The following is a 24,048-nucleotide window of genomic DNA, read 5'->3' as shown; positions in this document are numbered from 1 at the left end:
ATTGAATACCCAAATTCACAAACTTTTTACAAACTAATTCACAAACCTTTTACAAACAAGCACGTAGATGATGTATAATATAATAGTAGTTAATTAATGTACAATATATAATAAAACACACCACAGATGCATAATATAGAAAAGAGACGGACAGGGACAATAATAAGGAATAAGGAATAATGGACGTTAATGTTTATTGAACATTTGTATTTTAATGCCTATATAACACAATATTCAGACGCAGTCAATAATACGAATCTAATGTTGTATTTGATGCGAGACCCGTGGCCACGTGAGAAAAGAACGACGGACTCAAACCCGAAGACTCAAATGAACTAATCATTCCCCTTTCCGGTACTGAAAGCATAGACTTAATGGGACTGACGGGAAGAACGAAAGACTCGGACCCGCCGAACCCGAACTCGAGAGATGAACTAATCATTTCTCTTTCCGGTGCTGACAGCATAGACTCTATGGGACTGACAGGAAGAACGAAAGACTCGGACCCGGCCGAACCCGAACTCGAGAGATGAACTAATCTTTCCGGTCCTGCTATATCGCATGGCACGGCCAGCAGACAGCACAGATCAGAGTCAGACACTGACGAGTCAACAGCTAACGTCTCGAGACATGAGAGGAGGAGAACAAACCTGATAAATATGAAGTTGCAAAGCAAAGAACGTCTCGGATCAGGAGGTGAGGTGAACTATAACAGGGTCAGACTGCATAGCCTGAACTTGAGACCCAGCAACTAATTAATAGCTAACGTTACAGTTATTTCAGTTGCTTTTGGCTTTGGCTGCATTACCCTATTATGTTATTTTTACAAATGTAATTAAGATTTTCGTAAGTACTAGATGTATGGGATATTTAACATGACATTTTAATTATATAATTATGAAATGACCGAAATGAACGAAATGACTCGATAAAAGATTCGTTCATTTTACTGAACGAGACTCAAAGATCCGAATCAGTAAAATGATCCGAACTTCCCATCACTAGTTTACATGCGCGAATCTGCCAACATGGCCGCCAAGCCAGTAATGACGTCACGACGCCCAAGCCCTTTTAATCCTTCCCCTGGTTGACGACAGGTAAGAGAAATTTTTCAAAATGTATCAAAATCCAAATTATTGAAGGGTTATTATATGACCTATGTAGTCTCCCAGGATTCAAGATGTTCAAGTAAGTGGAAAACTATGGGATTAAAATCCTTGCATGATTCAAAACTGAAAATAAAGTTCTGAAAGTTTGAAACTAAATGAAAAGATTTTTTTGCATGTTTGAAAAATAAGATTTGCAAGCTTGCAAAATATAATTTAAAAAAAAAATCTGCAAACATTGTTTTTGAGTTTTCCTTCTTCAGAACTTCAACATTTTTTTACAGTGTTGTGCAAACAAATTTTCAGAATTTAAAATTTGTCAGTGTTCTCCCAATGTATTCGTTTGTTTTCCAGGTTTGAAACCTTGCAAATGGTGATCTAAAAAAACTGGTGTGTGAATGTGTAAAAAAAAGTTTTGTAACTCTGAAAACAGAGTCTTGCAGGCTTGAAAAGGGGTTAAAAAAATAAAATAAAAATCTCTGCGAACATTTAGTTTCAACCTTTCAGAACTTTATTTTCAGTTTTGAATCATGGAAGGATTTTAATCCCATAGAAAACCACTTTTTTTACAGTGTTGTTTTTAACGCCGCCTTCACACTGGCAGTTGAAATCAGCTTCGTGCGAAAAGCTACGGACGGATCCTATCCGACAATTCCAGCGGAAGTTGAGCGTTGCTATGGTACTGATAAACAAACCTGAATTATTAACTTTTAATAAAATAAATTATGATTTTATAACGATAAGTTGTCATGTCATTTTTTTATTTTCATGACTTTCTAACGTTTATAAGGGCAGTTAATACAATTAAATTGAAGGTAGACATTGAACTATTGACCACTATATCACATATTTTAGCCGACATATCATCAGAGAGATCATACAGAACTGACAGAATCAAACTTTAATGATAAAAAAAAAAATTAATAAAACAGAATCAAACTTTAATCTCTCTCTCCGCCATTTTTGTTCTACCCGTGTCCGACGCTTTTCACTGTGTAGTACGACGTCCGTTGGGAACGTATTGCGTATTACGGAGCTGATTTCAACTGCCAGTGTGAAGGCGGCGTAAGCCAGTGATCTTTACGAATGTGCTCTAATGATTAAAAAACTTTGGTAAATAGTGAAAAAAAAACATTAATAAATAGTGGATTTTAATTAACAATAAACTCTCCAGGTACCAATAAATATAACAATAATATAACTTAAAGTCGTATTATTTGAATTAGAGGAATGCCGATCTACATAATGGTTTGATATATAATCCATCCCAAATAAATAAAATGGTATCATCATATTACCACCAGTAGGCCTAGGCCTACTAGACACAATTTGATTGTGGGTGCGTGTGTGTGATGCATTCATTATGCTGCTAACATACTTTACATTCGATTTCGAGCTTTTGTCGCTGCATATTTATGCATGTGTTGGCCTATGACACAATCTTCCAACTTTTGCATATTCTACAGTACATTACATATCTTCTCATTTGCATTACAATCAAGCTTTATCCAATGTAACATCCTGAATATTACACAGGCTTTATGAGGTGATAGCATTTTTTACAGTCTATGGGTGACAGTCTTTAAATTTGACAGTGGTGTGTTAAGTGATGCATAAAAGGAACATTAGATGGCAGCAAAGTTGAAGTAGTCTCCATAGCCCGCTTCACGCATGTATTTCTCCATTTCCAGCGGCTCAGACACTCGCAGCACTGCCTGATCATTGGCGCTTCTCTCTCCTGATTGGAGCTTTCTGATCAGCTCTGCCAATAAGACTCGCTTCTTTGGTTTCCACCGACAGCAGGACTGTATAATAGAATATCTAGAGAACAAATGTAACTTTGTTAGTTCATATTATTGTGGCCATCAGAATAAAATAGATTAGTGTTGACTAATAACTAAGTTAACAGTGTCTGATCAAATAGTTGTCCTTTAATATAGAAAATATTGCTCAGAAGTTGTTTTTATAGTGAGTTCCTCCTACGCTATCTCACAACCAATTCGTACGAATTCGTACGAGTGATTAAAAAGTGGCTAATTCGTACTAATTCATACGACCTCACTCGTACGAATTCGTACGATTTGTCCAAACCCACGTGATGGGTAGGTTTAGGGGCGGGGTCAGGGGTAGGTCATTCGTACGAATTCATACGAATCGGCCAATTCGTAAAATATGTACGATTTAGCAAAAATCGTACTGATTTGTACGAGTGAGGTCGTACGAATTGTTACGAATTAGCCACCTCGTAAAATTCGTACGAATTCGCGTGAGATCAGGTTGGTTCCTCTCATGAGACCTAAAGAGATAGTTCACCCAAAAAGTACAATTCTGTCGTCATTTACTCACCCCCAAGTTGTTCCAAACCTGTATGAATTTCTTTCTTCTGCTAAACTCGAAGTAAGATATTTTGAAGAAAGTCGGTAACCAACCAGTTGATTGGCCCCAATTGACTTCCACTGTCACCCCCCCTCCATAGGCTACTATGGAAGTCATTGGGCCCCATTAACTGTCTGTTAGGTTACCCGTATTCTTTAAAATAATTATCTCTCTCTTTATTAGAATTATCTCTGTCTTTTGTGTTCAGCAGAAGAAAGAAATTCACACAGGTTTGGAACAACTTGGGGGTGAGTAAATGATGACAGAATTGTACTTGTTGGGTGAACTATCCCTTTAATAAAGAAGTTTGTTTTAGATGTTTAGTCCTGAAATGTCTTTGAAGAAATGTATCTGAAAATGACACAATTGTTAACATATACAGTATATTTGTATGGAGCAACAAAATGGACCGTTAATTTGGGAATTTGATGAGAAATGTTTGACTGTTTAAGGTATCTGTTTGTGCGTGACTATAGTATAAAAGATCGATCCTATGGGCTATATGCACGCATAAGTTCCGCATTTGACGTAAGGATGCTCGACCATTTCCGGTTGTGTAGATTAAAGCGGAGGAAAACCGGAGAAAACGGGATTATGGCAGAGTCTTCAATATTTACTGTCCTCCCGTCTTTGAAACGAAACGTACATACGTTTAGATGTAATTTTATATATAGTTATGTTTATTTAATATAATTTTAAAAAGAAGCATAAACACAACGAGGGGTGTCTGTTTTATCTGTTTTTGTGACTAACGTTTCATTAGTATAACCATGGAGTATAAAATTCAATATAAATTCTCGGTATTGCATTGGACTCTATGATCGGCGGAAGTTATCGAGCATCCCTAATGCTTCACCGGAAATAACGCCGTGCATAGAGCCCATAGAATATAATGATAATATTAATTAAAATAATCATGTTCTTTTTGGGGTAATGTTTGCATGCTTAGGATGAGTCGTATTTATAATTAGCTTTATCTAAAAACAGTGGAAGTCCATGGTAGAACCATACGCTTTTCACATAAAACTGTTTATGTGTGAGAATGAAGTCACGTACAGTGTATTGGAGCAGTTGGGGGGTTTGGTTATCGTGTTCTCTCTCTGTAAATGCTGCAGAAGTTCGCTGGCCATGACGTTGGGGAAGGGAGGATCTCCTGAGTTTAGAAACAAAGAGGTAAAAAAGCTTTACACCAATTTGGTCTTTTTTTCCATAGAAGTGGAACCCAACTACAACCATGAAGCTGTAGCTTTCTCTATTAATAAAAGTGATTTTTGTCTTATTAGACAGGCACACTCACCTAAAGTCACCATCTCATAGAGCAAAATGCCAAAGGACCATCTATGGAGGATTGCATAGAAATGAGTACAATGTAAAGATAAAATTGACAGAGAAACATTGATTGAGAAAACATTGACTGAAAGTAAACTCACATGTCACTGCTTTGCTCGAGAGGTTGCCGTCCCAACACCTCTGGTGCTTGCCACTTTCTCATTTCCATATCTTCCACAGTTTTTGCACTCATTTGCCTGCGATATGCCGGACCCAAACCCCACAGCTTGACCGACAGGTCTTGACCAACCAGGACACTTCGAGCCCCCACATTGCCATGGACGTAATTCTTACTATGCAGGTACTCCTGGAATATCAAGACCGGTTGTGTCAGAACAAGAACATTTGATCTTGGGTGTGACACTTTATTTATTTTACCTTGTAAAATCATAAATGCTCCATTGCTCATGACTGCCCATGATTAATGCATGCCAGAGTCAAACAAAGTAAGGGCTCATTTTGATTTATGAAGTTGATGGTATAAGCTGCATGCATTGAGTGGCTCATAAAAACTCTCCGTTCATGCTTCTATACATTGGCAGGCTTTCATGATTTAAGTGAATTGTCAATATGATTGTGTATCTCTTGCAAGCTGATTTGTTATCTAACCAGAGCAGATGCAATCTGAGCGCCCATGGTAAAGATTCGTTTTTCAGTCATGTCACACGGTGCTGTCTGACTTGTGTGGTCCTGTGAAAGAGAGTTACAGTCAGTCAAAGTAAAGGTGAGGTTTAAACTTACAGTTTGACTTTATATCAATTCATTACAAATGAGATCATCGGTAATGACACAACCTTTACATCATTCATTTGCAGGTCACCACTTGCTCAAATAACTCATCAATGCATTCAGAGAGTTTAATGTCAATATTTTACAGTAAGTGCAAGACATGTCATGTTTATATCATTGAGGTCTGTTAGATTTGAGGTAATTTATAGTTTGGGGTCGGTATAATTTTTAAAATATTTTTAAAAGAAGTCTCTTATGCTTACCAAGGTATTTATTTTATTAAAAATACAGTAAAAACAGTAATATTTTGAAATATTATTAGATTTAAAAAAAACTTTTTAGTCTATTTTAATACATTTTAAAATGTAATTTTTGAAAAAATGTGATGGAAAAGCATCAGTGTGACATGATCAGTCTTCAGTGTGACATGATCCTTCAGAAATATTTTTAAAATGCTGATTTGGTGCTCAAGGAACATTTCTTATTATCAATATTGAAAACAGTTTAGCCTTTTTTTTAACTGTTGATGCTAATATATATATATATATATATATATATATATATATGTGTGTGTGTGTGTGTGTGTGTTTATTTGTACAATTTTAAATGATTGTCACTTTTGATCAATTTAATGCATCCTTGCTGAGTAAAATTATTTATCTTGCTGACCCCAAACTTTTGTACAGTAGTGTAAATGTTATATATTTATTTATATATAAAATGTGTCTATATAGATTCTGCATACACGCAAACAGACGTGAATTAAAAGCCGCAAAACAATTAAATAATTTCAAATATTATAAATATACAAGCATTTAAAAAAACCTTAATTACTTATTTAATTATCAAATGAAGTCAAAATGTTATTCTTTCTTTTCTTGGAAAACAGATTTCATTTAGCATTTTTGTCCAATAAAAATTTACCCTAGGATAAGAATATTCCTTTCGCAATACCATTTGGGTCTACACCCGAGTTCCCTTTTCAAAAGGAAATATGTCAAACAGGAAAGAAACCCAAACTTGTTAAGCCAGTTTATGACATATTTAGCCATCTGAAATCTAGTTTTTCAAGACTAAAAATGCAGCATCACTCTTGAGTCTGTACCTGTCTGCACCTCCACAGGAAGCTCAGCAGGTCTCCGTGTTCCAGCTGCTCTACCACTATTGTCAAGGGTGTGCGCACAGTCTCCACCCCCAGTACTTTAGGCAGCGATGGATGCGATCCCAACTCTGAAAGGAAGTGGGAAAACCCCAGAAAGGACTGGAGCTCTCTGGTATTCGCTGATTCTGTTTGGGGAAAATTGGAGTAGAAAGTAAGATTGTTCACTTTATGAAGTGCAATACATAAACTATCTATCTATCTATCTATCTATCTATCTATCTATCTATCTATCTATCTATCTATCTATCTATCTATCTATCTATCTATCTATCTATCTATCTATCTATCTATCTATCTATCTATCTATCTATCTATCTATCTATCTATCTATCTATCTATCTATCTATCTATCTATTGTCTTCCCTTTCTATCCCTCCATTCTGCCTCCTTTTAGAGAATCAAACCAGCAACATTCTAAACATAGTGAGCATCGATTCTCCTTGGTTATCATGGTGCATTGAGGGACTTTTTTCAAGGAGTGAATGTTTCAGTTCACTGGAAGGATTTTGCAATCGAGACAGTCCTTAAAATGACCGACCCCATGATCAGTGGCCTGACTACTCTACTAGGTGATTTGATTTGATTTGACTAGATGATTGAGACTAAGTAAAAAAAAAAAATAATAATAAATTCTGATCTAAAGGTCAGATCAAACAGACATACCTGGACAACTAATAAAAATGATATCAAATATAAAATGACTAAAACCTGAACTTAAATGGAAATGAAAACTAAAAATATGAATCCATACTATAATAGTTTATAAATGATATTAGAATAGCACTGATCCAACGTTACCTTTAAGCATTCGTAAAATGACTGGCTGGCTGTCCATGCCAGCTCTGTGCAAAGTGAAGTCGTCCTGTTTCACTGAGAAGGTGGGGGCGAGTGGAGACACCATCTGGAAGGTGCCCGGATGCCTCACAGTGGTGTCCTGAGGTACTGCAGGCTGGGGATTCTGCATGTCAGGGTGAGGTTGGGCTGTCATGGGAATAATCTCATGTTCCATTGGGTTTAGCTCAGCCGGAGCTGTTGTTGCAAAGTAAATCAAAAGTTTAAGAGATGAAAAAATTCAAAGATTTTGGTGTATATTAAGACTTGTGTATATAAACAGTTTGATAATTAATGAACTAGATAATCTAATAATAAACATTGCGATCACTCATAAAGGGAAAGCCCTTTACATAAAAATAGGGTTCATGCATGGTCAGGAAGGCTTATAAATAAACATTGCAATCATGCATGAAACTGAAGACCTTTAAATAAACAGAATACAACAACTTGAGTAGTTGGTGTGTGTAACAAAGTCAGATGCCGTAGCTACCATCAATGCCTTGCAGGTGCCGTCTGTTGCTGTTACGGTGACTGTATGTGTTAAAATGGTGTTGTGTGTCATCTTTTTCATTGCTGTGGTGTCCATAAAGTTGTGATGGATTATGGGAGCATTTGAGCACAAATATAATTATCAGCGTGGCAAGAAAGACCACGAGAAATAGCACTGGAATGACGATCAGTTCCACTTCATAATAAAGTACCTCTGCAAGGAAAATAGAAGCACAATGAGATTAGAAAGCTGGATTTTTTTTGTGTGTGTGTTGTGTACTGGCATGTTTTGGTCACAGATAGAGTTGAGGGTGTGTCATGTAAGTGGTCGCCTTGATCACCCTATCAAACTTGATTGCTCAAGTCTTCTCCCACTTGCTCTTTACACCAATGACATTACAGTGATCTTTTTATGCATTTGGTGTTGATGAGTTTTCAAATCTCCAGTTTAAGGGTGTTTACACGACATCGATGTACTGCAGTGATGAACAGTGGGGCCAAAAAGTGTTTAGTCAGCCACTGATTGTGCAAGTTCTCCTACTTAGAATGATGAGAGAGGAATTTTCATCGTAGGTACACTTTAACTATGAGAGACATAATGAAAAACAAAATTCAGGAAATCACACTGTAGGATTTTTAAAGAATGCATTTGTAAATTAATTCAATTATGGTGGGAAATAAGTATTTGATCAATAACAAAAGGTCAACTCAATACTTTGTAACATAACCTTTGTTGGCAATGACAGAGGTCAAACGTTTCCTGTAAGTCTTCACCAGGCTTGCACACACTGTAGCTGTTTTTTTGGCCCATTCCTCCATGCAGATCTCCTCTAGAGCAGTGATGTTTCGGGGCTGTCGCTCGGCAACACAGACTCCACAAATTTTCAGTGGGGTTGAGGTCTGGAGACTGGCTAGGCCACTCCAGGACCTTGACATGCTTTTTACGGACTCACTCCTTCGTTGCCCGGGCGGTGTGTTTGGGATCATTGTCATTCTGGAAGATCCAGCCACGTTTCATCTTCAAGGCTCTCACTGATGGAAGGAGGTTTTGGCTTAAAATCTCACGATACATGGCCCCGTTCATTCTTCCCTCAACACGGATCAGTTTTCCTGTCCCCTTTGCAGAAAAACAGCCCCAAAGCATGATATTTCCTCCCCCATGCTTCACAGTAGATGTGGTGTTCTTGGGAAGCAACTCTACATTCTTCTTCCTCCAAACACAAGTTGAGTTTTTACCAAAAAGTTCTATTTTGGTTTCATCTGACCACATGATATTCTCCCAATCCTCTTCTCGATCATCCATATGCTCTCTGGCAAACTTCAGACGGGCCTGGACATGTACGAGCCTGGCACTGCAGGATTTGAGTCCCTCTCGGTGTAGTGTGTTACTTATGGTAGCCTTTGTTACTTTGGTCCCAGCTCTCTGCAGGTCATTCATCAGGTCCCTCCGTGTAGTTCTGGGATTTTTGCTCACCGTTCTCATGATAATTTTGACCCCACGGGTTGAGATCTTGCGTGGAGCCCCAGATCAAGGGAGATTATCGGTGGTCTTGTATGTCTTCCATTTTCTTACAATTGCTCCCACAGTTGATTTTTTTTTTTCACACCAAATTGCTTTCTTATTGTAGATTCACTCCTCCCAGCCTGGTGCAGGTCTACAATTTTCTTCCTGGTGTTCGACAGCTCTTTGGTCTTGGCCATGGTTGAGTTTGGAGTGTGACTGTTTGAGGCAGTGGGCAGGTGTCTTTTATACAGATAGCGGGTTCAAACAGGTGCCAATAATACAGGTAATGAGTGGAGGACATAAGAACTTCTTAAAGAAGAAGTTACAGGTCTGTGAGAGCCAGAAATCTTGCTGGTTTGTGGGTGACCAAAGACTTATTTTCCATCATAATTTGCAAATAAATTCTTTAAAAATCCTACAATGTGATTTCCTGGATTTTTTTTTTCTTATTATTTTGTCTTTCATAGTTGAAGTGTACCTATGATGAAAATTACAAACCTCTCTTATTATTCTGAGTAGGAGAACACACAATCAGTGGCTGACTAAATACTTTTTGGCCCCACTGCACTATAAAAAGATTTTTTTTTTCTTTGTGATCCCTGTCAGCACAAATCCATGAAAACAAATAAAAACGCTGTATTATGCTGCCAGGCCAGTTGTTGGCAGGGACACTTTGTAAAGAAACACTACACACCGATAGATGGAACACATCGCTGTTTTCACAAATTCATGTAGTTTACACAGAGACAATAATGGTATCATTTTCAAAAACTTTGAAACCCATTTTGCAATTTTCAGGCCCCCAAAACACTGTTGTTGTGTAAATGAATGGGCAAAATGCATAAAAAGTTTCCCGCTTTTAGTTAAAAATGACATGGAAACGGACCCTAACTGTTGTGTACTTTTCCTTCTAAAGTGTTTGAAAACTCGGAAGCAAAGACCAGGAGACTCGATTCGGCAGTATCTTTTTTAAGCGGGGTTCTTTATTGCTGTTGCATCGTTGTAGTCTGCTTCGTCCCAAAAATCTTAGCCAACTCTAAACTAAACTAAAATACAGACTGTTTAAACAAAGCATGCAAATGAGGCATAGGATTCAGCTTGTTACCGGAAATTCCCCAGCCCTGATATCATCAGCATAGCAGTTATTCAGAGCCTTGCGATGCTAATCCAATCAGCCTGACTAGATTGCTCAAACCTTAACATTATCATATGCCCCTTTTCCATCAAAGCATTTTGAAAGCCGGTTCGGAGCCGGTGCCTACTCGTGAACCAGTTCTTCGTGTTTCGGCAGCCAAAGAACCGGTTCTCCAAAGCGGCACCAACTAGAACTTTGCTGGACTAGAACCAGAGAACCGTTCTTTTACCACGTAACCCTTACGTCGGAGGCAGGGTGACAAACAACATGACGGGAAAGGTTGTGACCGCCATTGCTAAAAACACAGTGCTAGTAGAAAGATAGGCTGACCCAAAGCCAGGAGAAACATTTGCAGAAAGATAATATAGAACGCCACTGTAATTGTTATACTTAAAGTTGTCGCAAGCGTTTCTGGGAAAGCTAAGACATATGGCGACGTACACAGTGATGTAATGACGTCATTCGCTGGGCTCTCTAGTCAGTGCAAAAACAAACAGGTTCTGAGAAGTGTCGCAAGTTGAACCAGCACCAGTTCCGAACCTGTTCTTTTTTTGGTGGAAAAGGGGTAATAGAGACAATCAGTCAGGGCCCTTTGTGAAAGATTGCTGTGACACATAGGGCCTTATCTTGCATACAAAACTTACGCATGTATCATTCCTATTCTGCAGCCGCGCAAAGCTGGCTTTTTTCCTCCAAAGACACACGTCGATAAACTAGGAAATGAACTTGCGCTCCCTGGGCGGATCGGCGCAAAAAAAGAGGCGTGTTTTGACGCAAGCATTCCCTAGTGCTATTTTGCAGTTCCAGAAAACTGTTCATTCATAACTGTTCACTGCCACTGTTCATAATGCTATTTTAAGTGTGCATGCTTGGCCATAATGTAGAGAGTGCACAACGTGCATACCCTTAGATTCTTGTTGCATTATAACAAGGAAAAATATTAACACACGAGGGAAATTATTTTGGTTTACATGAAGATTGCATTGGATGATGCTCTGATTGGTTTATTTCACGTTACGCCCAAACCACACATATGAATAATGAGGCTACTTCAGACTAACCCCTTTTAAACTTGCGCCCAGCGCAAGAGTCATTTATCCCACCGGTAAAATTAAATAACAACAGTGCCCAAGACCCGCCCACAAAGTTACTTGTGCTTCGCGCTTGAGTTTAAGATCGTTAAAATAGGGCCCATAGGGTACATCAACATTTAGATTACAACCATGTACTCAATACAGATAAAAAATTTTCTTTTGCGTCTTTCACGTACAGACAACAACATTGTCAAAACAATCCCCGTTCACATGCATTTGCGAAAACGATGTAACTATGCGGCTATAGTCTGAACACGTGATACCAGAGGTGTTAAGTCCAGGTTCAGAAAGTAAAGGACTTTACACCTCTGCGTAATACGCATGCACATGACGTGACGTCACTGTTTTCTCAAATTTGAAAAAAGGAAAATTCAGTTTATTTCTTAGGAATACTTAGTCCGTGTGACTACAGTGGTTAAACCTTAATTTTATGAAGTGACGAGAATACTTTTTGTGCTCCAAAATGACGACTTTATTCAACAATTTCTTCTCGTTTGAGTCAGTGTCCTATGCAATTTACGTTGTAAATACAGTGCAGCGCTTCCGGTTTCTACGTCAGATTGTCGATTGTGCCACCATCTTATGTACAATTCCATTGGCCCTTTTTCTACAACACAGAAGTGATTGGGGCTCCCAATTTGGTTGAGACCCCATTTGTCAGTTGACATAACATCTCAGTTCCCTCCATCAGGGAACCAGGGTTACATCCGTAACCAAGACATTACTGTTACTTGTGATCAATTTAATGCACCCTTGCTACATATTTTCTTTAAATGACACTAAACTAACTTTTGAATGGTAGTGTACAGAGAGAAACTAAAACTAAGAAATTGCACCTAGCACATCACTTACCACAGAGAGAGCCTGGTATGCATGGATATGTTGTGTTGGTTGAAATAGACATTCTATAAAAAGGGAAAAAAAATATTACCAACATTAATGAGATATTGCAAAGCACCAACTTCAAAACACTAAACTGACATCCAGCCATTCAAGTGCAACACTATTCAATGCATAGCTTATGGGTCTTATTAGTGTAAGGATAACATTTGGCATAATCATGCAGTACATGTCTGCAATTTGGCAGCTCTCTTTGAAAGACATAAAACTAGACTGTAAATGTTCGACATTGATTAACCATGTGGTTTGATGCATGTTTCGCAGAAAATGTTATACATTGCTAGTGTGTATATATTGTGAGCAAGTCATTTGTATGTTTTCACAATGTTTTTTTAATATAAGTTTTAAAGCTAAATTTGGTTAATTTGTGCATATCTGACATTTGTTCAGCAGTTATGCAGTTATTTGAACATCTAAATATTTGTTAGAAATAAATCATGAGATAGCTTTTGCCTCTATAAATAACACTGGCATTTACAAAAATACGATCAACACTGGTCTTCACAACAATGAAATTTGTGATCAATAAAAGCTTCAAAGATAAAACTGCAGACACATGCAGAACACAAATGTACTGTACCTGTACAGTTTTTTTTTAAATAAAAAAACATTGTGATAAGGTCATGCCTTGCACTCTTACTCTTTATCATACTTTGTCAGAACATACTTTCTGTGGCATTTCAGCTTGTGTATGAGACTACCAAACTGCCACACAACCTGTTCCTCTGCATTACTGCGTTTACATCATAGACACACCACAAAGTCTATCACATACAAAAGTGAATGTGAGCTCAGGATAAAGTGGATTTCAATTCTTGGTTTAACTGGACTAAACCAGTGAAAATGTAGATAAGCTTAATTTACAGACTAGTCAATCCTCAAAACTCAAAACTTTTGAGTGTTAAATGTTTTCACACATATATAATTGAGTATATTGTTATATAATTTATGCATACACAACGGAACACAACAATGAACTTACATGTCATCGCTGTGTGTGAAGAATAATGGAACTATTTCTCATTTTCCAAACTTGGTAAGTTTTCTTCTTGTCTGAGGCTGTTTTTGTCGTGTTTTATTCCCAAAGTATCATTTTCTCTGTCCTACTGTGTGTCTTCATGTTCTGCAAGTGCTGTTCATCTTACTGTGAGTCAATTGCTTACATTTTTGTTGCCATACCCACACCCTACAGCTGTTTCTGTAAGCTCCGCCTTCACCTGAGTTTCTGCCTTCCATCACTGTATCATAGACAGCTTATGAAATGGTATCTTGTAAAATGTTTAGAACTATTGTTTTTACTAAAACCGTTTTTTAACTATTGTGGGACAGTATGATTTCTTTCAATGAATGTTTACATACACTTGCTAGTAAATTTCACAATTATTTACAAAGTTACGACAAGTAGCACATTGAATTAAATCTATAATTCTGAATTAGAAATACTGAAATAGTATTTTCTTTTCAAACGTACTACAAATTTTTACGGCGTACTACTGTCACAAAATATTTTCATTCTCATGGAATTTTATTGTGCTTATCATTAGTTTCTGTTATATAATATGAAGATTCAAAGATGATGAAGAGTCAGACAGTTCCCTTTCGAGGGAACTTCGAGCTGCATTTGAGACGCGGTGGGAACGCTCTGCATGATTACGTCGTGAAGCACATGTAAAATCAGTCCAATGGAAGGCCGAAACGTCACAGGTGACGTCATAGACCAGGGAACAATAAAGCACCCCTGAATTCAGACCGCGACAGCTTCCGCACCTTCAGCAAGCACTCTCTGCGAAATCTGTCCTTGTCTATTTATTGTTGGTGGGTAAAGCGTATTCGGCAGCAGGTCAGGCCGCGGCATGCTTACTGATGTCAATTCTCCAACCATACCAGGCTGACCTGCTGAGGGACACCGAGGTGTCAGAGTCCCTGTGCAATCCTCTGAGGAGGGTTGTAGAAAGGTCAGTTTGGTTGTTCCCTGCCGGTTTGCTGCTTCAGGGCACCGAAATGATTGTTCAATAAAATCCACTGGCCAGTCTCGAGAGGCTAGTTCCCTTATCGGAATTTCTGGCATCGTGGAAACTTCTGCCAAATATTTCTATATGGGCCCTGCACATAATAGAAAAGGGTTACAGAGTTCAGTTCAGTTCTCGTCCGCCCAGATTTCAAGGGGTCCTCCCTACAGTAGTGGACTCACAGCAGGCTCTGGTTATGGAGCAGGAAGTACTGACATTTTTTCAAAAAGGGGCTTTAGAAAGGGTTTCTCCTCCCAGCAGAGAGTCAGGGTTTTACAGCCGTTACTTCATTGTTCCAAAGAAGGATGGAGGGTTGCGTCCTATTCTAGATCTGCGCCATTTAAACAGCAGAGTTCAGAAACTCAAGTTCAGAATCCTTACACTCAAACAGATTGTATCACAGATTCTGTCCGAGCACTGCTTTGTCACAATAGACTATAAAGATGCGTACTTCCTTGTATCTATCCATTCTCATAACAGGAAGTTCCTGAGGTTTGCTTTCGGGTGTGAAGCATACCAGTAATGGGTTCTTCCCTTTGGCCCAGGTTTATCACCTCGCACCTTTACAAAATGCGTGGATGCAACTATGGCTCCTTTGAAACTCCAGGGCATTCGCATATTAAATTACATTGACAATTGGTTGATTTTTAGCTCAGTCAGAGCAGTTGGCAGTTCGTCATCGAGATGTTGTTCTGTCCCACATAAAGAGTTTGGGGTTGCGGCTCAACAACAAAAAGAGTGTGCTCCTCCCTGCTCAGAGGACCACTTTTCTAGGTGTAATTTGGGATTCGACCACAATGTAGGCACGTCTGTCTCCTGCACCCAAAATCTATGCTTCCGGGGGTTCTGGAGAGGGTTCGCCGGGAAGGGGCTCATCTGCCACTAGTAGCCCCTTACTGGCTGACTCGAGTTTGGTTCTCGGACTTAGTGTCTCCCATGGAGATTCCGCTCAGGAGGGACCTGCTGTCCCAGGCGGGGGGCACGATAGAATCCGGTCTCTCGACTGAGGTCGTTGAGACCATTCTCCATTCCAGAGCTCCTTCCAAGAAAAGACTTTATGCATTGAAATGGAAATTATTCTCCACCTGGTGTAGTGAACATCATTTAGATCCTGTTAACTGCCCTGTTGGTTCAGTTCTTGATTTCTTACAAGACCATTTCTTTGCTAGGTTACCTCCTTCCACCCTAAAGGTTTACGTAGTCTGCCTACCACATCCCTCTGGGGGTATTTCTATCGGGAGAGATCCTCTTATTACTCGTTTTCTCCGTGGTACATTGAGGTTGAGACCTGCACTGCACTCTAGAGCACCGGCTTGGGATTTGGCCATTGTAATTGAGGGTCTGGCTTTGGCTCCCTTCGAGCCCATTGAAGAGGTTTCAGAGAAATTCCTCACTCTATTTCGTCAATCAAAAGAATTGGAGATTTGCATGCCCTGTCGGCTGCTCCCTCATTTCTGGAATTTGCACCTGGTATGGTGAAGGCATACCTATACCCTAGACTGGGTTATATTCCTAACATCCCAGGTAATGTTGGTGGCCCAATTGTGCTGCAAGCCTTTTATCATCCACCTTTTAATATCCCAGATCAGGAACAACCTGTTATATCAAGTTCGGGCATTAGATGCCTACGTTCACAGAGCAAATATTTGTCTGCTTTGGATCACTCAAGAGAAGGTGCCCTGCATCTAAACAGGTGATGAGCAAATGGATAGTCGAGGCTATATCATTGGCTTATGAAGCGGCCGCTCAGGCTTCACCTGTGACTGTACGGGCCCATTCTTAGGAGGAGTATGGCGGCCTCTACGGCCTTAATTTCAGTTCCTTAGTTTCCCTTCTTGATATCTGTAATGCGGCAGGATGGTCCTCTCCCCACTCCACTCCAGGGGCGAGGTTGCTTGCTTCTTAGTGTGTGCAAGGACTTTCACAAAGAATGGGCATTTGTCACTATGGCTTAGTGGGTATGGGGTTCCCACCGCGTCTCAAACGCAGCTCGAAGTTCCCTTGAAAGGGAACGTTTCAGGTTACGTATGTAACCCTGGTTCTCTGATAGGAACGAGATTCTGCGTTTATCTGCCATACTTCCTTCATGCCCTGATCGACTTGCTTCAGGTTTTTCAGAAGCTGTCGCGGTCTGAATTCAGGGGTGCTTTATAGTTTCCAGGTCTATGACGTCAGGGAACCAGGGTTACATACATAACCTGAGACATTTCCAAAAACTAAGTTATTTAATGATAAAATAAACTCCAGCCTGTGAAACAGTGTGCTAGACACAAACAATAACCGACTAACACGCAAAACGTGAACAAAGACAGCAAGAAATAACGATAAACTAAGGAGCTGTTTACACTAAATGTTTTCTACTAAAAACTAAACTACAAAAACGCAAATCTCTATAGACGATGACGTTGTGCACATGCTTATTATTAAGTCTATTGTGTTTCATCGCCATCTAATGGCCCGGCAGCAGTGTTTTTAGTAGTTTTCCCGAATCTATGTGAATGGGGATAATTTTGACAATGGTGTTGCCTACGTGGACACATGGTTTTTCAAAGGAAAAAACTTCTCAGTTTTAAACGTATCATTGTCGTGTAAACATATCCTAAAAGTCCATGAGAATGTAAGCTAAACTGACAGTTCGTGACAACTACATTTTTAAGTTTGTGGCAGTATTTTTCATAACCATAACAATTAGATGCCAACAGTTTTATAAATGTTATACTCTTCTTGTCCTCTAATCCAGATTATTCAAAGCTAAAACTGTCTGCTTGTGTCATTAACTGTATTGCTTAATGTTCGTGTGAACATCACTAATGAAAATGGCAAATCGGAGATGACATTGGCCGATTTGGTCCTCCCTGTACTCCCCTCATCATGTTTCATGGGGGACGGGGAGTTCCCTCGGCTGCTCAAACCCTTACTGTGCCTCTTTCCAAATGAACAGGTGATCATAGTCTTAGTTTGTTGCCTGGGGTGACGGTATCGGCCAGTATTAAACAAACCGGCCTCACTAATTAAGGGGTGGATGGGTTTAGTTTGGCATCTACGCTCTCTTTGTAACTCACAACCTCTACATACACAAACAAATGTACACGCCCAAAGCACATGCTCGTCCTCATGTACTGTATGCACACGGAGCTTACTTGGACTGCTGTGTTGCACCACATGAGAAGGTGTGTGAGAGGGAGATCTGTGCATGTGTAAAACAGGAAAGGAAGATCGAGCGAGAGAACTTGCGCGTGCCCTCTCTCCCGTCAGTCCGTGCCACCCCAGGGTGGGAATGCTAAGACAGACAGGCAGTTTATTTTTGGGTCAGTGACAGTGTGTCAATGGCTGCAGATGCGTCGCAAAGGAAGGCTCTGAGATACCAGCAGACCGTGGTCAGTCACCATCTCTGTCTCTGCTCTCTCTCTCACTCTCACTCTCTCTCGCTCACCTTTTCTTCTTTCTGGTTACTCTTTAGACAGTTGTGAATTGCTGTTCTTCTATCATTTGAAATCATATGATCTCAAAGATGTTGCACAATCTCTGCATGACTTGTATGACTTGAGTCACTGTGCTGCTGCAGACCTCGCGGGAAAGTGAGGCTGTTTACTCAATCCCTCGTTTATCTGATGACGTCTGCAGTCTGTACTATCTTTTTTTTTTGTTATTTCAATACGTTTGACAAAAAGCCAGTCTATACTGTAGTGTGACTTAGAGTGATTCTTCAATTATGCAAATTTTCTGTTAATCACTTTTTCTTAATTTCTGTTTTGAGATTGACTTTTAAATCATCTGAATAAAAGTATTACAATCAGGAAGAGTCTACTTTGCACGTTTTCTAAAAAGTAAAAAAAAAAAAAAAATTGACCAAAACCATGATCAGTTTTATTTCATGTTTTAACAGATGACAGATAGAAGATATAGAAATAGATTTATTTTTCAAAGATTTAAAGACTAATCGAAGAATCGCCCTCATATCCATAATTTAAGATTTTTGGAAGAAGTCAAAACAGTAATATTGTGAAATTTAAAATAAACTTTTCTATTTCAAGATATTTTAATATATAATGTATTCCATGTAATCAAAGCTGAATTTTCAGCATCATTACTCCTGTCTTGAGTGTCCCATGATCCATCCTAATGCTTAAGTAACATTTATTATTATCAATCTTGAAAACCTCTTGACATGACAACTCTCGGAGTGTTTGGCATGGTAATGGGTATGACAATGTTGATATATTTGGTCTTGGCAGAATAGATCTGCTACGCTGCTGCTGCTGTTATTCCTGCTGCTGCAGAGCAAGTACAGGACTACTGTGACACACTACTGTGAGCAAGTAAGACATGCTGTTGCTGTATAAAAATAGCATACATAAATCCACATCTATACAGGTGGAGCTGGGGAAGGTGGAGGGCGCTGCACACTTCTATAGCAAATGCTGATTAAGTTTGATCAGCGAGCTCATTGGCTAGTGATGCAGCAGGAAGTGAACCAATCAGCTGTGCCCTGTAGAGAAAGATGTGATTGCAAACAGATTGACTTAAGGACCTATACGCCTTTTGCCATCTACTGAACTTTATATCTGAGCTGCTATGATGCTTTTTCGGAACTCTGATTAACTTGAAAGAAATCCAATTTAATGCATCTTTGCTATACATTTGTTATTTCTTTTATCTATTTTTTAAATCCTACTGATCCCTTACTTTTAAATGGCAGTGTAAGTGGAAACCTAATCATAAATCATAAATATATTCCTTAATCCCAGCCTGTCATAGGAGGGCAGCAATGTGGTCCCTTGAGCTCCAACGGCTGGTGTGATTTCTGCTTTGACTGAAGGGGTGAAGAATTGAATGGGGGGTTTTTTAACGAGGTTGAACATTTGAGCATTTTGAAATGGTGTTGGTCATAGATCTTGTTTAGAGTGGAATATAAATAAGGTAGTATTGCTTTCGTATGTAAGCAGTTAAGGTCATCTTTTGTGAGTCACTGTGATTTACTGAGCAGTATGTAACATTGATTGAGTGAGCTAAAGGAAACGTGTAAATGTTCTGTCAGTACGCATATGTTGGGTTCAGGGTCACCAAGAGGGTATTTCACTCTGACAGGGATTTACAGCAAAAACAAATTCAACTTTATGTAAATGAGAAGACATTATATGCAGCGACAACTAGTAAAGTGTAGACTTTGATCACGTGATCTAGTTGGATGCTGGAAATGGCTGCTGTGCTGTAGCAACCAACATCACAGAAACGTCTCAAGCTGTTTATTCGCAGTCAGTGCAAGCAGGGCTTTAACCGTACGGTGATATGTTATTTTAGAGCGCAGTTCTGGTTGTATTTTTTGATTTGCTGTTATATTGTCAAACTGAATCTCAATCGTTTCCGGTGTTTTGTTTTTTTTGTATTATTTTAGGATTCGTTTATACTTTTTTTTTTTTTTTTTTTAGTTTCATTCATTTTAAATTTGAAAGTTTTTTTTTTATTCTTTTAATTTCTGTTCAGATTGAATTTATTTCTTTTTTCCAATTTAGTTTTTAGTAATTTCACAACATTTCAGTTTTTCATCTCATACTTACATTTTATTTGATTTCAGCTTCATTTCAATTACTAGAAAACATTTTAATAGTTTTAGTTAAAAATAACACTTCTTGTTTCACACGTGCGGCCATTCTTTTTTTAAATAATTTTTTCCAATTTTATTTCATTGCATTTTTACATTGCCGAAGTGTACATGTAGCAAAGTTAGCTGAATGAAAGAGTCTCGATAGAATTGCCAGGCATGTTGGGATATGTTGACAAGTGTGGTCATCACAGCATGGGAAGAACATCTATTTTAGAAGACCTTCAACAGAATTACATATGACTTTACATAACATCTGGTGATGACACCATGACAATTGCCTCAAAAGTCTTCCCATACAACCATCAATATGACCAAAAGCGCCTACAACACACTCCAATTACTTGTAGATGTGTTCTTGGAACATATTACAATCTTTGATAGTGATTTACACACATGAATGTGAGAGCTGCACACATTGCCATTTGCTGTTAGTGCTCCAGTGCATGACAGTGTTGTCTGATAATAGGTTTCCAACTTTTCCTTGGGAGTCTTTGAGAAATAGATGAACAAATTGGAAGAAAGAAAGATCCACACAAAGGTGTATGGGGAAGTGTGACTGTGATCATTGGGTCACACCAAAGCTATTATTAACCCACCGGCTAGTATTACAGGCCTTGGGTAGTTCCAATCTATGGCGGACAGGGGGTCAGCAAAGGGGGGTGTAGAAGGCCGGAGGTGTAGAAGCAGACTGGGAAGGAGGGGGTGAAATATGGAGAAAGCAAGGGATAACATGTACTGTGGGAATGGGTGAAAGTAACTGGATAGATGCGTGGAATGAGAGCGAGAGAGATGTGTTACGAGGAAGAGAGATACACGATAAACCTATCATCTACATGGGCCCATTCCAAAGTCGAAAGTGAGCGCTTTAATTCAATAAAACTGCAAATGGTAACACATACAGAAACCAGTTTAATATCCTCTGAAAAATAATAAATCACAGAGGAATGGTTTTAAGCCAAATATGTTATAAATGTATAGCTTATTATATATTTCTAAAGTCACAAATTAGATTTTCGCCCAAAAATGAGGTTAGTTCACCCAAAAATGAATATTCTGTCATTAATTACTCGCCCTCATGTCGTTCCAAACCATAAGACTTTTGTTCATCTTCGGGACACAAATTAAGATGTTTCTTTGATGAAATCCGAGAGGTTTCTGACCCCCATAGACTGCAACATCATTGCAACTTTCAAGGCCTAGAGCCCCAGTCAAAGTAATCCAAAATAGTCCATGTGGCTCCAGTGGTTCAACCTTAATGTTATGAAGTGACAAGAATACTTTTTGTGGTCAAAACCAACCAAAAAACACGACTTTATTTAACAATTTCTTCTCTAAGACGTCATTCAGAAACCTCTCGGGGGGTCAGAAAGCTCTCTTACGGGTTTGGAGCGATGTGAGGGTGAGTAATTAATGACAGAATTTTCATTTTTGTGTGAACTAACCCTTGTTTTAGTTGTAGCTGCAAGGTTAAATGGAGAGCAAATGGACTATATAATGTGTGTGTGGTACGTGGGATTTTTTTTTTCTCTTACCAAAGCATCATTAATTTAAATAACGTGTCCCTATTATGCTTTTTCGATATTACATAGTGTGTTATATAGCTGTTTGTGAATGTAAATGGTCTAAGGCCAAGGTGCATGATAAATTGAGTTACATCTCTCAAAATAAATAGTTTATTCTGAACTAGTCATCTGTAATTCCAGTCTTACTTCATGCACGAACCTACGTAGGTTTGTGACAAATTTGCATAATGCCAGCCTATTCTTTTTTGGCTGCCCACAAAGAACATCTACTTTGACCCTCAGACACTGTAGTTGTAGCCCAGAAGAGTTTGGTTCATGTTGTTGTGTGTTGTTCTATTGTTCGCTGCAAATCCTCTTTGTATGCATGCACTTCCAAAGAATGGGAACTCGGGCTCGAAATGATACAGTAAACCCAACGCCATCCCTACTGTTCGTATTATTGTGCAAACAAGTGCTGAGGAAGAGCTGAAATTACACTGTAATTAAGCTGTAAAAAAGACAATACCATTAGAAGTGCCGAAGTGGCTGATCAAGCATGACAAGTTCTGCATGTTTATCAGTTTATTCAATTCAACCTTTATCTCATGTTTTTTTTACGTATTCAACATATTTGATCAAGTTTAGTCTCAAGTTAGATGACTGTTGAAGTTTTTAGCACTTAACATCACATCTAACTTTCATTGTTTACTTCATTACATTTCTAAAATGTGTGTGTGCGCGCCTGTGTGTGTTTTAGAAAAAGTGATGGGAATGAAGACAGGGCAAAAGTGTTTTCCAGATGTCTGAATCTTGTCCGGATGATTAGCCTATAAATTTAAATATAGACCAGTGGACTTACTCAAATGATGTCAAGAAGATTTCCCTCTATTTTTGGACTCCCTCTCCTCTGTCGCCTTTCGGGTGTTGTTTTGAAGATGAGGGCAATGTCTTAGTAATTTTTTTTTTCTGAAGGAAAAAATGATTATGTGACCACACTAGTGAGGAATATTAAAAGCACACACAAATAGTTTGTACTTTGTTTGGACAAATTTGAAGAGCACTGCACTGAAGAGCTTATGTGTTGGACTGGGAAATAATTTGAGGTAACACTTTACTTGAAGGGGTGTGCATAAGACTGGCATGACACCTTCATAATCATGACATGACATATGTCATAAATATGAAGTAAGGTTTATGCATGTTAATGACTTAACTGTCATTAAGTGTCTTTCGCTCATTGATTAAGATGTCTTCGTTACGACATCTTGACATAAACCATAACATCATAACCTGTCAGTGTCTTTTTAATAACAACTTGACATTAAATTAAGTTAAACTGTCATGTGGTTGGCTTTGACATTGGCTGTCATGAGGCCATTATAGCTGTGTCATGAATATTTTACATGACCTCAACTACAGTGGTACTAATTGAATTTGTCATTAAAATGTTATAATGGCTTCATGACAGCCAATGTCAAAACCAACCACAGGACAGTTTAATGTAATGTTAACCAATAAAGCTAGGTGGTTTCTTAAGTTTGATAAGTAATCGTGTCATGTTAATGACAGGTTGTGTTGTCTTAGTAATGTCCTGTTGTCATGACAAAAACACTGACAGGTTATGATGTTATGGTTTATGTCAAGGTGTCATAACTAATCTCAAACAATGTCATATTTGCATTAAAAATGTCATAATTGAGTGACTGACACTTAATGACATTTGTCATAAACATGCATAAAACTTCATGTCATGATTATGAAGGTTTCATGTTATTTTTATTTACACCCCTTCAAGTAAAGTGTTTAATTTGACCTGGTAACTGTATCATTGTATATATTTTATTTTTCCATTTTAGTTTTAATGTTTTCATATTTATTTATTTTATGTGACGATATCATTTTTATTTAGGCTTTAGAAAATTCTGTCATTTACTCACCCTCGGGGTTTTCCAAACCTATAAAGCAGTTGATGGACCCCCTGACTTCCAAAGTTTTAAACACAAAACAATAGAAGTCAATCATCAACTGTTTAGTTACTGACATTCTACTAAATATCTTCTTCTGTGTTCAGCAGAAAAAAAAGAAATGAATACAGGTTTGGAACAACTTGAGAGTGAATAAATGACGGAATTTGTGTTGCCTACTGAATTTTCATTTTAGGGTCAACTATCCCTTTAACTATATTAAGGGCATCCAAACCTTGCAAAGTGCAGTCTGTGAGATATCAATATAGTGCCAGTTTCGGTTGATCCAGGGGGATTATCCGTGTAAGAT

The 24,048-nt window shown here is 38.5% G+C and overlaps 2 protein-coding genes and 1 long non-coding RNA gene across 5 annotated transcripts in view; 2 read left to right on the top strand and 1 right to left on the bottom strand.

Moving 5' to 3' along the window:
- Positions 1-1,004: 1,004 nt before the first annotated feature.
- LOC148970892 (uncharacterized) lies at positions 1,005-5,652 on the top strand. 2 transcript variants are annotated; one of them, XR_016147302.1, is made up of 4 exons: positions 1,005-1,097; positions 4,598-4,655; positions 4,992-5,112; positions 5,429-5,652. It is a non-coding gene; the product is annotated as an uncharacterized LOC148970892 (long non-coding RNA). The 2 variants fall into 2 exon arrangements; XR_016147301.1 differs by having other exon boundaries at positions 5,424-5,652.
- Positions 1,734-13,801, bottom strand: styk1a (STY kinase 1a). The gene is made up of 10 exons (XM_039651591.2): positions 13,641-13,801; positions 12,611-12,663; positions 8,027-8,239; positions 7,501-7,731; positions 6,646-6,827; positions 5,421-5,501; positions 4,913-5,118; positions 4,780-4,820; positions 4,539-4,635; positions 1,734-2,927 (listed from the first exon to the last, which is right to left on the bottom strand). The coding sequence occupies exons 2-10, from the start codon at positions 12,660-12,662 to the stop codon at positions 2,732-2,734; spliced, it is 1,299 nt and encodes a 432-aa protein (XP_039507525.2). The 5' UTR covers position 12,663; positions 13,641-13,801; the 3' UTR covers positions 1,734-2,731.
- Positions 6,712-24,048, top strand: part of clcn1a (chloride voltage-gated channel 1a) — a 37,871-nt gene continuing 20,534 nt past the window's right edge. For both annotated transcript variants that reach the window (XM_089122797.1, XM_089122796.1), the window contains exon 1: positions 6,712-6,853. The gene's annotated coding sequence lies outside the window, so the exon portion shown is untranslated. The remainder of the gene's footprint in view (positions 6,854-24,048) is intronic.

The sequence above is a fragment of the Pimephales promelas genome, chromosome 18 (genome assembly GCF_988280905.1).
Source record: "Pimephales promelas chromosome 18, fPimPro1.hap1.1, whole genome shotgun sequence".
NCBI classification, from domain to species: Eukaryota; Metazoa; Chordata; class Actinopteri; order Cypriniformes; family Leuciscidae; genus Pimephales; species Pimephales promelas.
This window is presented reverse-complemented; position numbering and strand designations above follow the sequence as displayed.